Below are 17,309 nucleotides of genomic sequence, written 5' to 3' on the forward strand. Positions count from 1 at the left end.
GGTGGAGAAGTTCATAGTGGTTCTCCTTGTCTTGTGGTATTAATAAAAAAAAAAATCTGAAATATTTTTGTAAAAAAATCATTGTGGCAGCGGTGGGGATCAGCAGAGCATGAAGCGTATTTAATTCAGTAGCATAGCTCATGGAACCGTGAAGATTTGTTTTAACACACAGCGCTGCTCGCTTTGTTCAAAATAGGAGTGTACTGTTGGAGATTTTCTTGTAGTTTTGGGTTTTGCTTCAGGAAACGCTGTCCATAATGGTGAACTCAGTCACCTGGTGATCTAACTGTATTTAATTTCTCCTTCTCCCACTAATGTGCTACTTTACAGCAATTGAAGCTTCAAAACCTTGATGTAAAGACTGAATAGAGCATTGAAACTGGAATGGGTGGATTGCGACAAGCTTAGCTCAAATGAACCATAAAAATATTATCTCCTTTTGTTGCCTTACATGCAATTAAATTGAAAGTGGGTGTATTTTTAAATTAATATCATTCACATTTTGCATGTTAGGAGTAGTTGACACCCCATCCTGTTTGCAATTTTTCTGATTTTCTCCATCCTCACCCAGTACTGTTCTCTACAGTAGTTCAATCCACAGAGTAGCAAAAGCGTTTATACTGTCTAATGCAAGGCCAGCACCAAATATGAGAGCTCAGGTACTTGTATTGTTTGGGTTTGGTCCACTTGCACCATTAGAGGCCGAGCAGAATATTGTTTCCAAAGATGTGGCGCCTAAAATTTAAACAAGTGTAAGTGATGATGCTTTCGGCACTAAATTACTTGCGTGAACTTATAATTACTACTAAGTGGAGCATAGCACATATCATTCCAACTGTGGGTATTACTGTAAAACTTCCCACTCCTGACATCTCCATTTTATCACTTTATACAATTAAAAGCAAATCAATGCACAATTACTCATCTGTGGAACACCTATTTCTCCAATCCTGTTCTTAAAAGCACAACTAGATGGTTTTGTATTTAAATGAATGTTTAATATGAGTATGCATTTATCTTCCTGTTTCAATATTTAACTCACAGGTGACACTTTCAGTGGCATAAGACCCAATTTCATTTTCAGATAGCATCCCTGATGAGTTACTGTTTTAATGTGCCCTGATTCTACATGATAGTAGATGAGAATGAAAGTTGAGTGTTCATTAACAGTGTGGATGATACATTGGAAGAACACCAAATTCTGTATGTGGGTGTGATCTGAGGAGTTTGATTATAAGTTGACAAACACGGTTTGAGCATCGGAGAAATAGGTGTTCCACAGATGAGTAATTCTGCATTGATTTGCTTTTAATTGTATAAAGTGATAAAATGGATATCAGGAGTGGGAAATTTTACAGTTGGAATGATGTGTGCTATGCTCTAGTTAAGTTACTGAACTTATAATTACTATTATCTCTTCCAGTTCCTCCTCACCGCCATCAGCCTCCAAGAGGGCAACTGGGTGGCCTGTCCAGGCCTGTGCAGCTGCAAAGCTAGGTTCTAGGAGGTGGGCGAGACTAGTACAGATGTCACTTGCTTTCAAATTTTTCCTCCCTCCTGTTCAAAATTTCTCAGGTTATTTATCTGAAATTGGTAGCTCACAGGCTCAACTAATGTTGTACCACTCCTGCCTTTCTAAAGTAAATATTCTACTCTGTACAATATGTACATCCTTTTTGTAGTTGCAGGATTTGAATAGGTATCTCTGCTGAAAAACATTCAATGTTCTCTTTAGGAATGCAGACTGATATTTACTCGAGTTACAGGATGAGTCGGGAATGAAAAATTAGTGTTGAAATATAGTCCTTAACATTGCGCATCTTCAACAGTGCAAGCATTATGAATAATAGCATTTGGCACATTTCCTCAAAAATCATGCAAATTTCTACATGTAACGGCATGTAGAGAGGCTTGCTGCCAAATGCTAGTTTTGCACCAAGTTCCAGGGCCAGTTTAAAAAAAAATTCCAGCTTCTGAGAGGATTTGTTACATCCTTATTAATTATGGGTCGAAGAGTGCAATATTTTGGTGAAGAACACAAATATATATTCTGAAATATGAATGAATGTATAAAACTGATCAATTTTATAAGATCACTAGTTAAAATGTATTTTTTAATATGGTTGTATAAATTCTAGCAAAACTGGCCTGGCAGTTACTTCCCTACACCTTTCCACACAGGAAAGTTATTTTGTTATAGCTTTTATGAGAAAAGCATTTGCTGGGTAAAATTCTTGGATACTCAGCCATAAAACTTTAATCAGCAACTTGCCAGGGCCAAATTTTGGAGTGCAGCAAGATGGAAAAAAATATGGTTTGTAATGGCCTCTCTCTTTATTGCTCAATATCAGTTCTTTTTCAGTCTTGCTGTATTGCGTCTTACACCACTGATTAACTCCTTATTTTATACCATAAGGCATGTTTATTTTTTTTCTGACTTCCTCCAGTTGAAATAACAGGTAAAAAATTGAATTGTGACATTTTTTAAAAAGCCACTAAAGCTAAATGTACCAATATGTTCCAATTAAATACATTTTTTTTCAAAGGAGTGCTAATTTTCACCGTCAGGGTAGCTATCACATTTGCCAAGTAAAGAATGCAAAAAGGGAGAAGAGATAGTGAGAGTAGTTTTAACTTTTATCACTGGGTAAAAAACGTGCAGTAGCAAATCGGCCGCTTGTTTTACTCCCCGCCGGATTTTTTTTCCCTTTTTAGTAGGAAGACGTGTAGAAACCATAAAAAATGCTAAGCGAACACTTAGAAATGTATGTGCTAATTTAGTGCAATCAACATGGATTTGTAAAGGGCAGGTTATGCTTGATTAATTCATCAAAATTACTGAGCAGATGCACAGAGACGGCTGTGGATGTGGTACATTTAGACTTTCATGACTTCCTAATGCTCTATAGAAACTTGTTATGAAGGTTAAGGCCCTGTGATGTTCAAGGTAAAGTGGTCACTTGGATAAAGGGATGGCTTAAGGATAGAAAGCACAGAGGAGTAAATGAATGTTTCTTGGATTAGCAAGGTCCAGTTTAGCAAGGTTTGCTGGTGGCACGTGTTGGGACATCTCTTGTTCTACATTTAAATAAATGGTTTGGACTTGCACCATTGGACGTGCATAACAACATTTGCTTATAATACTAGGGGACATGACAAACTAAGGAAGAATTGAAGAGACTATAGGAGGACAGAGACAGGTTAGAGTAGTGGGTAGATATCTGGAAAATGCGAGTCCAATCAAGATAAATGTGAAGTACATTTTGGAAAAAAGAAAGGATAGAAATATATCCTGGGAGTGATAAAATTCTGAATGGAGTAGAGGAACAGAGATCCAGGGGTGCTGATACACAGATCTTTAAAAGCAGGTGGAAAAAGGCGTAGAAGCGCAGGTGGGATTCTGGGTTCTATTTCGAAGTAAACTGAAGACAAAAGCAAGGCAGTGATGATTTTGGTTATGCCACAGTTGCAGTACTATGTGTAGAAAGGATTTTGGAGCTGTAGAAAAAGTGAATTCATTAGGATAATGCCAGGGATGAGAGGATATACTTAGGATGAGAGACTTGAAAATCTGGGGCTCTATTCACTGGAGCAAAGAAGATTAAGGAGCGATCTAATAGTGTTCAAAACTATGAAAGGATTTGAGAGGGTAACTAGAGAATGATCATATCCATTGGTTAATGAATTGGTAAAAAGGGGGCATAAATTTAGGATTAGTGCTAGAAATGCCATGGGGGATTTTAGAAGTAGTATGATATAAAGGATTCTTGGAATATGAAATGCATTACCAAAGGTAGCTATGAAATCAAATTGAATCAACGTTTAAGAAGGATTTAGCTACACACTTGAAGAAAAATATTAAATGCTACTGGGACCAAATAGGAAAATGGGAGTCAGCACTGATCTGCCTCAATATGATGGCCTGAAATGGCAACCTTCTGTGCTTCACTTCTGTAATTTTGTGTGTTGGGCAGTTCTGCTTCGAAGACAGTTTCACCTGTGTCATTGCAGATGCAAAACCTGCAATGAATCCCTTGTAAATCTGTAGTTCATCCCCAACCAGGGTTGCTGTGCGCAGTAGCTCAGCTGCTGATACTTATGGAAACAACTCCAACAACAAGAAAGCACTTAGGCAGTACAATAAATGTTTTTTTAATGACTTTTTTTGTAACGACCGTTGTCCCTGGTTTAATCACTCAATTGCAGTGATACTGGGTGCCAGTTAACCTGAGCGTTTGTTGACGAGGGAGGAGCAAATCAACCAGTGTTCCCGATTATATCTGCAATCTCTGGACCCCTGCTGAAAGGGCATGCTTGTGGATTTCAGGTGAGGCTGTGATTCCTCATGCCTGTGGGCACTTGCTGTCCAAGTTAATGCATGAAGAATGGTAAATTAGGGTGTAAATATGTTCCAATATGATTTCCTGTGTAAGCAACGTGGAGGTATAAGGAAAGAAAATGCATGAGAGTCTGTTCTTTGAAAATAAAATCAAAAGAAAATGAACTTTTCATTTTCTACTATTGTGCATTTCCTCTTTGGATTTGAGGTTTTTTTGAGTTGATGCACGATGTAGAGATCATTGCTGACATGGAGTATTATTTCAATATACTGTATCCTGTGATTTGAAACTCAAATTACTGCCCAGATATGAAAAAAATTGAGTTGGAATATCCAGGCCATTTTACTTGGGAAAAGAGATCTAAGTCGCCAGAGAATGTGTTGTGATTAATTATGCTCCAGAGTAACTTGGTCAACCTATTGAGACCTATGAAATGAGGATGGGAACTTTATACCTCGCATGTTCAGTGCTTAATGTAGCAGATCGCTTCAAACAGATACACTTTCGCAGAGATTGTGTCGCTTGTGATGCTGTGTGTCAGTATACAGCATAAATGAGCTCTAATTAAAACTTTCTAAAATACTAAAACATAAGTTCAGCTGTTGTCCTTACATGTGAACAGTCACTCATTTGAGGCCAGTGTCCACGTCGGCAGATGAAATTCAGTGCTGCTCTTATCTCAAGTCGCCAGCACGATTTCTGACTCCTACCTGCTGCTGCTCAAGGGGATGTTGATCAGGAATCTCCGCCCATAGGAGAGTTTCAACTCCTGGAGAAGCAGCAGCCGGTCAGAGTTGGGCAATAGCGAAGAGTGCTAGCATTAACTGGAGGAGAAAGGCCTAACTTGAACTGGGGGATGAGGGAATGCAAGACTGGTGTCACAGTGACACTGTACAATTTTAAAACCACTCAACAGGTTTAGCAACAGAATACAAATGCATGTCTGCATTCTCTACAAGAAATGATGAGAAATCCTGTAACGATTGCACTCGTGCTATATTAATCATGGAGTATTGGGTACGTCTGCAGCTCAAGTTGTGACAAGTCCATGCCCCACTGCACTTTCAGTGCAAATACTTGGGCCTATGTTCAAGGATGTGTTTTTGAGTTGTAACTTTTTTTTAAAAAGAGCACTATTTCAAGAACCCAGGCATTACAAATAGAAACAGGAAAACTGGCAAATATCTGCAGTGCAAATATAAATTGTTTTTTCAAGTTAAATTTTTTGATCCAGGTGTAAACCATTTTTAATTCATTTTTTTATTAACCAGAGTAAGATTGTACTCTAGTTCTCACACTGATGTAGTTTATATCCTCAACATGGCATGAACAGAAGGGCACATTGACATAAATTCGACTACATATATGCATAATTAAACATCAGGTCTGGAGTGAGGCTGTCAATTTTTGATAGCTTTCTAGATTGGTGTGGAAGAGAACTATATTGAGGCTTGGATGCTCGATGTAATCTCCTTTGTCCTTTCTTCAGATAGGATTTATGTTTGTGACAAGTGAATGACAGCAAAATTTAACACAACTGTATGACCCATGCACAGTGCCATATATATTCATGTTATAAGTCTCCATTTGAAATTTAGATGAGATCTTGGATTATGAATCAAAATATTTTTAAATGTGAATCCACTGCAGAATACCAGAACCACTCTGCGGGTGTTGGGTCTATTTGCAGCTATATCTCCTTTCATATTCCCTCCCCCATCCCCTGCAAATATCATGTGCTGACGTAGATCATTGTCATGCTCGTAGAGGAAAATGTTTAGGGAGAGCAACAAAGCCCTTGTTTCAAAGCTGAAAATGCTGAATCCAAGAGAATTCATACTCTCTGTAGCTGAGCTCAGTGAGTTTCATCCATTCTTAAATATCTGGCTACATATACAAATTCCACATCGGAAGGAATGAGAGAAAAGTTGATTCTGATTGTATACAACTTGTCATGGAACAGTCATGCAAGTGTATATGGCACTCTGCTATCCTCCTGAGAGTAGAGCGGGATGTGTACTGCCACACAGTATGGAAAACAAGAAATTATCCGAAGGAAAATATTTTAAAAATTAAACTTAATGTTACTATACATTGGGACAGGGTTATACATTATTTTGCGTGCTAGAGAAGCAGAGAGGGGAAAATGATCAAGGTAAAGCAAATCCAGAGATTAACCTGAGCTCATAATCCTTTAGTTAGAGTGGGTGCATATTATCAGAATAAAGCAGGATTTAATTTTGAAGGGCTGGCAGCTGACTTAAACCTACAATCTTTTGCTTCTACTTGAAATGAAAATTCTATAAATGTCAAAACACATTTTATACATTGCAAAAGAATTGCTGTGACAGTAGTTTATGATGAGAGAGAAAATCCAAGTCTCCCAAATGTTACTTAATGTCAGACAATGATTCCAGCTCAAATGGGCCATAATTTGTAAATTTTGTGTCTTTTTAAATTTGCATCTTCAGAAACAGTCAATGACACACCATGAAAACAATTAGGATGAAATTATATTTTGAAAGGTTGGCATGCAAACGTTCATTTAGAATTCCTCTGTTCCCTATTTTGATGAAGGTATTAACGTATTTAAAATTTGTATGCTAATGGTATAAATGCAGTTTCATCCCAAAAGTGCTGCACAAACAAAAACTGTGGCATGGGAGTGTTAGATTTGTAAAGATAATCTAGTTGTGACTTTGACTTTAAAAAAAATTACTTTCACCTGTGGTGTTAATTAGCCATATATCCTTACAGCACTCAGTCTCTGTCTCGTTTCCAGTCAAGAGTCATCTGCCCACGGGCCATGGTTTAAGATAAGTGCCTAGTGTGTGTCATTCTAAAATCCAACTTCTAACTTCCAGAATCAGTCCTTATTTTCATCTTTGTAGGAGGCCTTTTTTAAAAAAAAAACAAAGTTTTCAGCAGCAACTCTGTCTTCAAATGTTGGCTTAAATCTGGAATTGAAAACCTGTTTTAAAAAAAAATTACTGAGACGCTTTGCCTGATCAGAAGTGCCAAATACGGGTGTGGTGCTGATGTGCCAATCAGTCTTTGGCAGTTGGTCAGGTCGTCCGCCTCAACAAGTACATTAATTTTTCAGAGGGCCTATTTTCTATGTGCCTCAACCTATATTGATCGGATGAGTCAGTCCACTTGTCTCAACCTTAGGGTTGCCACAGTTTTCTGAACTTCCACTATCAAAAAGATCCAATGGGTTACAATAGTATGCCTAAATATCAAACTACTCACCAGCACCAACTCTTTCTGTAAGCTGCTGAGGTTCATGCCCTGTCACTGTATCTGTTGTATACACTGGACCACATATGCTGTATACTATACCTATTTGTTGTAACTGAATAACAAATGCAATAAAAACTCATAATGGATATGACAATTCTTTGCTCGAGATAAGTAAGAATTTACCGCTTAGAATTAACCTGCAAGATAAACGCCTCTAGAATTAAACGTTGGGTGTCACTTCAAATTGTTTCCCCTTCCTCTCTTGAAAGCAGTGATTCTTGCTGGGTACATCTCAGGTACTGGCAGCCCAATGCCTCATTCAGGTGGCCATTCTACACGTGTCGGCAGACTATTTGACTACAAGGACTTAACAGCCGAGCCTGATCACGTCATTGCCTAAAGGCCACATGCACAGTTTGTACCAGGAGTCATTGGAATGTTGATCAAGAGTGGGACTGCTGGCTGGTTACAAGGAACTGTTACCTTGAAAATTGTTTGTAGGAAGGAATACTGCTTGTGCATGTTGTAGGTGCGGCTGTGGCTGGAGACTAACTGATATAACAAACGTATGTCTTGCTGAAAATTGTCGTGGCAATTTGTGTGCATTGTTGGCATCAGCACACCACTATCTAATATAGGGATGATTACTAAAATGAATTATAAAACCCAAAATTGAATCTCAAATTGGATCAGTTTTTTGGTATTATAGAATATCTGAACTTGTTCCAGTTCATGTATTTTGAAACTTGCTCCAGACCTGAGACTATCCACAAGTAGCAACACAGGAAAATTTTTTTTGAAGTTGTATGCATCAGCTTTGAGTTTTCTTGCTATCATGTGAATTGTTGGGTGAGTGACTGAAACCACAGCAACAAAAGTAGGAGTTTAGGTTTTAATTCTTGGTGGTAGTGTAATGGAGCGTCTTGTATTAGTGTTGCATCTGTCTGTCCCGGTGTTTTATGCCATGAAACATGGGTAATGACTATTGGGATTTATATACCATGATCCTAAAAAAAAAACCTGCCAATTAGAAGGATCCTGAAGTTGAAACCAGTATCCATTTTTACTGGAGCACGCCTGCTACTGGAATGTGCCATGCACAATGTCAAGCTGTCTGTGACTAGAGAGTTCTAATTGGTCTGTGTATGTACAGAGCGTCAGATGAATTTCTTATGAATACTGACTCTTTTCTTTGTGTATCATACAGGTGTGTCACCGCCCAATTATACTGTCCCTGAGGAATCCTTGATAGTAAACCAGCAACAGTGATACTGCCACCACTATGGATCCTAAAGTTACCGAAGGCGGACTGAATGTTACCCTTACCATTCGACTGCTCATGCATGGGAAGGTAAATATTCAGTTTGAGCTTACGTGAAAGCTTAACGGGAGGGATTTCAACTATGCTTGTATTGCTGATGGTAGGGTCACCAGCGATGACTGTTTGTTAATTTGGTTTAGACCATTTTGGACTTGGTGGCATAGAATTAAGGTTGATCATCACTGAGAGGAACAAATATCATGGGGAAGTAGTGGTTACACTTGAGGTGGGAACTTGAGGCACTTGTTGAGTTGCATGGGCTTTATATTCTAACTTGCACATTATCTTGCTGACATAATTGCTATGACTGAATTGTCAAGATGGATTCTCCAGCTGTCATTTTCATGAGCAGCAATATACTTGAAATGAATTAGTTTCTTCAAATGTTAAAATTAATCTTGGCAACAGCTCAGCTGTCAACCAGATTATGGAGCGTTTCAGTTGTAGGACTGCTCATCATAAACCCATTTTCCTCCATTGGGTGAAGTTTGCATTAGATAGAACTGTTATGTGGATAATTGTGCAAACATAAAGAATTTCACTGGCGAGGGGGTTTGGGGTGGTGTTGGCGAGACCATCATTGTTCAGCTCACCTCACCTCACTTCAATTGTGTCTTCTCTTGTTGGTAATGGTGCAACAATGATGCTATGATCCAGACAGCAACAGCTTGCATGTTGGCAAATGTTGACCAGTAAAGGGGAGAGTAGAAGCTCTTAAAAATTTGAAGAGAAACAAATTCATTAAAACAATAGTGAAGTATCACAGTTTCAAATCTTTTCATGCTGTGCTCATTTGGCGAGGGTAATGTTGGGGAACGGCACTTTTTTCTTCTCCTCACTCTATTCTTAAGCAGGTGCTGTATAGTTCTGCTTAAAAGCACCAAACACTTTGCAACAATTAAACCTTCATTCTTACTTGGCCTTCAGTGAGGCTAGTTGATATTTTCAATTTTAACTCTGGCAGCTCAAAGCAAGGATTATTGAATAATTTGCACTTCTCCTTTTGAACTGAGGAACTTTCACACTGGACCTGGCAGGGATGTCAGAACTCCTTGTTGTAACTCCTGACAGCAAATGGAGAAGGGAAGTCACTCTGTGTATTTCTTGTCTGTTGCACCTCCTGAGGTTGATTTAACCTGAAATTTTATAATGAGAATGGGCTGCCAGGTTGCATCACTGCTTTCCACTTCCACCACAGGTTAACGGTGTTATCTTCTGTGCTGCTTACAGCAGTCGGTTGTTACGTATAATCTGGATTTTTTAAAAATAGCCATTTTCGGATCCCACATCATTACTTACCCCAACTGAGAGCACAAGTGGAAACCTTCACCCAGACTTCTGCCAGTGATCATCTTGGGCCAGCTCTCTCCACCACCCTCTTCTTTCTCTCCCCCCCCCCCCCCCCCCCCCCACCCCGGCGTGCTCCCACCTCTCTTGCAACCCCCCCCTCCCTGTGTGTGGCTCTCGCTCTCGTGTTCACATTCTCTTGCTCCCACGCTCGTTCTCTCTGGCTGCTTCCCCCACCCCTTCTCTCTGTCTCTCTGGCACGCCCCCTCACCCCTGTGTCTGTCTCTCTCTGCCTCTGGCGCACCTTTACCCCTCCTCTCTGCCTCTGGCTCACCTCGCGCGCCCCCTCCCCCCACCACCAAGGCATTCTCTCTCTTCCTCCCCCGTATCTCTCTGGCACGCTCCTCCCCTTTTTTGGTCTACAAAATATAATGTATCATGAGAAACCCATTTCTGTTTTGGAACTGGTGTATTGTTCCTTAAGACTGTGTAAATATTTGTTTAGTGAGATTTCCTGATTTCATAAACCTGCTGAACCGTTGCTAGATTTTATATATGAAAATGTATCCGATGAATTCAGAACTCTTACGAGTTTACTGGAATAAAATTGGTTAGTGTTCATATAAAATTGGTTTCTGCAGTAGTTTATGGCAGTGGTTAGGACATTTATTTAAAACAGGTTAAGGACCGTTAGAATAGCCCACAAGAAATGTTATGTGAATGAGTTAAGCAATATGCTACTGCTGGAATTTGAAAGTCCAATCAGCAGGATAAGCATTCCTAAATATTTCTCTTTTAATTTTACAGGAAGTTGGAAGCATCATTGGAAAGGTTTGTATTAATATTTTACTTTCTGCTTGTTGATAAGTCAGATTACAAAACCGCAGCATCATTGTGAACCCATGATATTTCATACATGACAAAATAATGAGGGGCATAGATAAGGTAGATAGTCAAAATCTTTTCCCAAAGGTAGGGGAGTCTATAACGAGGGGGCATAGATTTAAGGTGAGAGGGGAGAGATACAAAAGGGTCCAGAGGGGCAATTTTTTCACTCAAAGGGTGGTGAGTGTCTGGAACGAGCTGCCAGAGGCAGTAGTAGAGGCGGGTACAATTTTGTCTTTTAAAAAGCATTTGGACAGTTACATGGGTAAGATGGGTATAGAGGGATATGGGCCAAGTGCAGGCAATTGGGACTAGCTTAGTGGTATAAACTGGGCGACATGGACATGTTGGGCCGAAGGGCCTGTTTCCATGTTGTAACTTCTATGATTCTATGACATTTTGACATGTCAGTCTGCAGCTCATGTCTTAGTTTCCATAAAAGGAATTCTTTATATTTGCCGTGTTTTCTTCTGGCGAAACCTTTCTAACTCATTTTCCTTTGACACCAGTAATGCTTGGTTTTTAGTTCTAGCCCACAGAAGTGATTGTTTGTACCTTTATTGTGTACAATTGCCACAGAGCTTAATGAATTCATGCTATTTAAATATTAAATGCAAGTCTGCAGTCAATAAGTCACAATTTCTATAGATGAGATGCTGTACAACATCTGTTTAAACTCTCTAATCCACAGATGTTTGTTCTGTACTGGTGACTCCTGTATCAACATGTCCATAGGTTAGCATTTTATTAAACATGAACTGCGTATGCAACATGCATGGTACAGTTCATGCTTTGTATGTCTCCTCTATTCTTTCAGAAAGGTGAGACTGTGAAAAAGATGCGCGAGGAGGTAGGTGAACTGCTCTTGGATGATTCCTCACTTTATTCATTAATTTCTGTGCCTCCACTGGATGCTTTGATCTGATTTCCTGCAGTAACTTGGACATTCTGAACTGTTTCAGAGCGGTGCACGCATTAATATCTCTGAAGGAAATTGTCCTGAGAGAATTGTAACCATCACTGGCCCAACTGATGCAATATTCAAGGCATTTGCGATGATCGCCTTTAAGTTTGAGGAGGTAAGAGATTGTTGTATCTTTCTTTAGGGTTTTAATAGTGGAATTGGGACTGGACCCAATTCTGCAGAAAGTGGGGAGGAGTTGAGATATGTAGCTTGTGCATGTTTCTTTTCATTTGAAATTTGTTCTGTTGTTTATCTACAAGGTGAATTTTTACAAAGAAACTTATTGTGCTAGTGAGTTGCAGAGCTCAAAACTGAAACCAGCACTGTTGCATTTAATGAAAAGATGCTGTTTTCTGAGATCGCTCCCTAGTAACTGTGGAGAATATAGAAATGTAAGGTCATTCCTGATAGGTGAATGAAACCATGTTGAAAGATCTGTACTTTACATGAGGTTTAAATTAATATATCCCCTTCCACCTCTTACTAAAATTTGGGGAGTCAAATAGTAAGAGGCCATTATACTTAAATGCAGCAAGCTTCCAAATGCAATATCTTACATGGATTTGTTACAGAAATTAATGTTTGGATAGATTGTCAGAATAATAGCACAACCTGTAACACCAAAACTGATTTGTTTGCAATTTCAGGACATCGATAATTCAATGACTAACAGTACAGCCACCAGTAAACCACCTGTGACCCTGCGACTCGTTGTACCAGCCAGTCAGTGCGGATCACTGATTGGAAAAGGGGGCTCCAAGATCAAAGAAATTCGTGAGGTCAGCTTCTCCCTCTGCAAAATAATCCAATCCTTCACTTGAACGGGGTTAATCTTAGTAGATCTTGGCAGAATGTGTTGCAATTATTTTATTTCTGATGTAATGCTCCCTGTTAAGATGACATATTTGTGTGCATCACAGGCAATGTAGTGCCAAACAGTTGTCATAGTTGGAAATCTAAGTTGTTCTATGATATGGTGTCACCTGCCATATGATGGCACTGAATAAGTCTGTTTTCATCTGGGTTCTTGGATGCTGCATTTTGAGATAAGGAGGGACAATGTACATCATTTTTTGTTGAACTTACGATGACAACTGGTTGCAATCAGAGATAAGTAACAAAGTCAGCTCATAGAATTATAGAATTGTACAGCACAGAAGGAGGCCGTTCAGCCCATTGTGATTGTGCTAGCTGTTTGAAAGAACGATCCAATTAGTCCCACTTCCATACTCTTGCCCCATAGCCCTGCAAATTTTTCCTTTTCAGGTATATATCCAATTCAGGCAGTGCATTCCAGATCATCATAACTCGCTAAGTAAAGACATTTCTCTTCACCTCCCTCCTGGTTCTTTTGCCAATTACCTTAAATCTGTGTCCTCTGGTTACTGACCCTTCTGCCAGTGGAAACAGTTTCTCCTTATTTACTCTATCAAATCCCATCATAATTTTGAACACCTCTATTAAATCTCTCCATAACCTCTCTGCTCGAGGAGAACAATCCCAGCTTCTCTAGTGTCTCTGCATAATTGAAGTCCCTCATCCCTGATACCACCAGCTGTCTCACTAAATCATTGATTTCCAAACTTTTCTTTGTGAGGCACTCCCTACAAATATTAACATGCTTCCAAATGTTGATATATTCCCAAGGCCTCCCATCTCTGCACCCCCACCCAATCCTAAATTTTGAAAGACTGTGACTGGGAGCCAAAGGAAAGCTGTGTTGCCATTTGCAGAAATTATGTGCTAGTAAGTCAATAAATGCAGAAAACTGATGACAGGTGGGCAGAAATCTGACCTGGAAGAACTGCGTGAGATTCCCCTTGTGTCTGAGGATCCCAGTTGGAAAAGACATGCACTAGTTCAACTCTGGTATTTGGGAATGCAGAAAGACTGAGAAAATGGTGTTAAAGTACCAGATTTAACTATGTTAATGCATGATTTAACTTCTGCATACAGGAGGCAAATGTTCCAGCTGACAATACTTGATGAGCTCCTCAGGCAGCAAAACATGCCTTATTCTGTTGCAAGAAAACTTCTTGTCAACCAGTTATGAAATTGCATTGTTCCTGGTCATAAAGTAGTCAATAGCCCAGACTGGCTTCGTAGCCAGAGATAACTCTTCAATGACAAGGGGTCCAGAGGAGATTATTTTTATGCTTTGGTTAAAAGTAATTAAGAGTAAGATTGGTTATAAACAACAACAAAAAAGTTGATTTGCTGGCAATAACGGTATAAAAAGTTATGTTAGCAATAAATTCCCAACTGGTTAGAATTTATTGTACTCTACCTTCATATTTATATTACACAAATTATCTTGTGATGAAGGGAGAGAGTAATGGGATTTAATTTTCCATTATCTAAACACATTCAAGTTAAATTCTTCACTCTTAACGCAGTTGTTAATACATTTAAGCTAATAGGTTACGATCTTACTCAGGACTGAAATAAATTATGCTGTTCTCTTTTGTATGGTATATGCATATTGAGGCTCATAGACTAATTGAAATGTCACCTATACACAATGTAGGCAAGTCTCACTAAGGTGTCACAAAGGACTTGCTAATGCAGATTGTTGCTGAATAATCAGTCATTTTTCCAGGTTCTGGCATCACACTTGTGGTTTTAACCATAGTAGCTGATGTATCAAGTGTATATAGATGTTTTTCTGTTCTTTCCAGTCGACAGGGGCTCAAGTCCAGGTGGCAGGGGACATGCTGCCTAATTCCACTGAACGTGCAGTGACAATCTCTGGGATGCCAGATGCCATCATCCAATGTGTGAAGCAAATATGTGTGGTGATGCTGGAGGTAGAGTATAAGGCGAGCATCAGGAGCAGTGAGTTTTAAAGAAGGAGCGATGGGCAGCTTTCTGTGGTTGAGCTTCTTTGTGATGCAACAACAGAGATAGATGTACCTGAAGAGATGTCGTCTAATTTGTTTTGTAACATAAAAAGGAGTTGTAGAGTTTAAATGGAAGATAAGATGAAAGATTGTTATTCAGCCTTCAAATCTTAACACAAACTTTTTCCCAAACTTGGTTTATTTTGCTATTTTTTTTCCTGTCTTTTTTTACGAGAAATACCTTAAGATTTATTTGTGGTTGAAGGATTTGTGCCAATAGCAGCATATAGATGCAATATAGTATCAGCAATCTAGGTCATTTTGTTCATCAATTTTTACTCTAGTTTTCACCTTTTGCCCTTTAAATCCACATCTGGATATTTGAATTGTAGCAGTTCTGTTTGCGTATTCATAATTTACATTGCAAGTTAGCCTCTCCAATCAATGCTCCACTACACTAACAACAGAGGATTATTACTCCAGTCTGCACGAAGAGTCATTGTGGTCAATTAGCCAGTTATTTCCATCTGACAGGCTTCAAGAGCCATGTCCTATAGAAATTAAGAGGTAGACTTAGAGCTGTTTTACTTAGCATTATCAAGTTCCTGCTTTATTTACCTAGGAGGGGTTATGTTTATAGTTCTGAGGAAGAGCCCAGTTTAGAGAATTTGCACTGTGGAATAGCCACTGTAAAGCACTTGCGAAAGTTTTTCAGTGGCACTTGAAAGATGTGCACATGAATGATGCCGTTCACGTTACCAATCACATTTTTCAAACAAAGAGTTTTAAAAGTATAATTAAAATATTAATGCTGCCACTCAAGGTCTGTTGTAGTAGATAATGTATCTGCTGCACTATCGTCTTTCCTAGCAATCAATTTAGTGGTGTCTAAAGAAATTTTGTGACAATGAAGCCCCTTTTAAGAAACTGACTTGTTAAACAGTTCGCTGACAAAGGATTCAAAATATTTCATAAACTGGGGCGATGGGCCTATTTTTGCTTCCATGTTTAAGGAATGGCCATATTCATATTTGGTTATAAATAACTTGATTGTTTATCCAATCACTTTGTATAATTTGTATTTTGATAGTTTTTTTATTATGTTCAAATCTTACCATTTGGAGGCAAAATAGTCATTGATTAACTTGTTCTTCAAAGAACTTGGTATATTCAGTACAGCAGTGTGAATGCTGAACTGGTTGATCTTCTTTACTTAGAATCTTCACTGAAAATGTTCCCAACTAAATTCATCCTGACAGTATAAACTATGTTGAGAATAGTTTTTATAGAAACCGCATCCAGTATTATTTTAAACATGGTGTCAGTTGGCAGCCACACTAGCGGTTCTGGTAGCCAGTTATATTTGAATCAATCTCTAACACTACTTTTATGCTGAGATGAAACCCTTGTGGAAGCCAGAATGGCATAAAGCTGATACTGTAAACTTTATATGTTTATTGAAAAACATACAAATTTGCAACTTATGGAAAAATTCTGGTGTCCTGTAACAAACTGTAAATGCCTTTATCAAGAAAGTGTTTGATTTTGAGACAATGTATAAGGAGAATCTTTCCCCCAACTCCCCTGAGTGCAAGGAGTGATGGTGTTATATTTGTCCCTTTTCTTGTACTTAAGAAATGCAAACATGACTTTGTGCCCTGGTATACAAATGTTCCATAGTGCTATTCTCCAACCTGGGCTCTTTCCAGAACTGCAAGCACAACCTTTTCTAGGTTTCTGCTCTCATCATAGCGAGTTAGCTGTCATCACAACAGTCTAGTATTCAAATTAATGTAAGTGATTTCACACTAGGTAAATGAGTATCACCCTAGAAACCAGAAGTATGGATTCTACATTATAACCTTATATCAGGCTTGCCAGTTCTGCAGCTAAGTGTGAATGTAAAAGTGAAATGGGTTCCACTTGTGCAATCACCAATCCTGTTAAGTCAGCCTGTCCTGGTTCTCAGACCAGTGGGAAGAATGGAATCTTCCTGGAATTAAAAAGATTATGACCACAAAGCTTGGAGGATGGGACTCGCTCACTTCACCTTGCCTTTCCAGCTCCGAGCGCCCTGAGTGAAGGTCAGTGTTATCCAGGTGCCCCTGAAGATAGAGCTAATACTGGTTATGTTTGCAACTGTGTGAATGTGTTCTCTCCATTCTTAGCAATCTTCCAGTCAATTTTGAAGCAGTATTAACGATGTTGATGTTTTCCTGAAATCCTCAATTATTTTGTTAAACTGTTAATTGTCACAGTTATAAGGATTATCAGAAGGATGTTATTTATCCAGTTCTGGCAAAATGTATCCAATTTCTTAAATAGGGTTTGTCAAATCAATAGCAAATAACTCAACCTGATCCATGATTCTTGACCGTTTCTTGAGCATCGTTGACACTCCAGCAGACGGCAGCAGTAATACGTAATAG

At 38.9% G+C, this 17,309-nt stretch overlaps 1 protein-coding gene across 23 annotated transcripts in view; it reads left to right on the top strand.

Annotated features, from left to right (window-relative positions):
• The window catches only part of LOC137323928 (poly(rC)-binding protein 3), a 167,301-nt gene that overhangs the window by 122,262 nt on the left and 27,730 nt on the right, over positions 1-17,309 (top strand). For 14 of the 23 annotated variants that reach the window (XM_067988039.1, XM_067988044.1, XM_067988022.1 and 11 more), the window contains 6 exons: positions 8,791-8,934; positions 10,999-11,022; positions 11,894-11,926; positions 12,039-12,155; positions 12,688-12,819; positions 14,719-14,859. In XM_067988039.1, the coding sequence (XP_067844140.1) occupies positions 8,866-8,934; positions 10,999-11,022; positions 11,894-11,926; positions 12,039-12,155; positions 12,688-12,819; positions 14,719-14,859 (516 nt within the window). In that variant the 5' untranslated portion in view covers positions 8,791-8,865. The remainder of the gene's footprint in view (positions 1-8,790; positions 8,935-10,998; positions 11,023-11,893; positions 11,927-12,038; positions 12,156-12,687; positions 12,820-14,718; positions 14,860-17,309) is intronic. The other 9 variants (XM_067988025.1, XM_067988034.1, XM_067988027.1 and 6 more) reach the window with 1 other exon arrangement.

Source organism: Heptranchias perlo, chromosome 7 (genome assembly GCF_035084215.1).
Source record: "Heptranchias perlo isolate sHepPer1 chromosome 7, sHepPer1.hap1, whole genome shotgun sequence".
NCBI classification, from domain to species: domain Eukaryota; kingdom Metazoa; phylum Chordata; class Chondrichthyes; order Hexanchiformes; family Hexanchidae; genus Heptranchias; species Heptranchias perlo.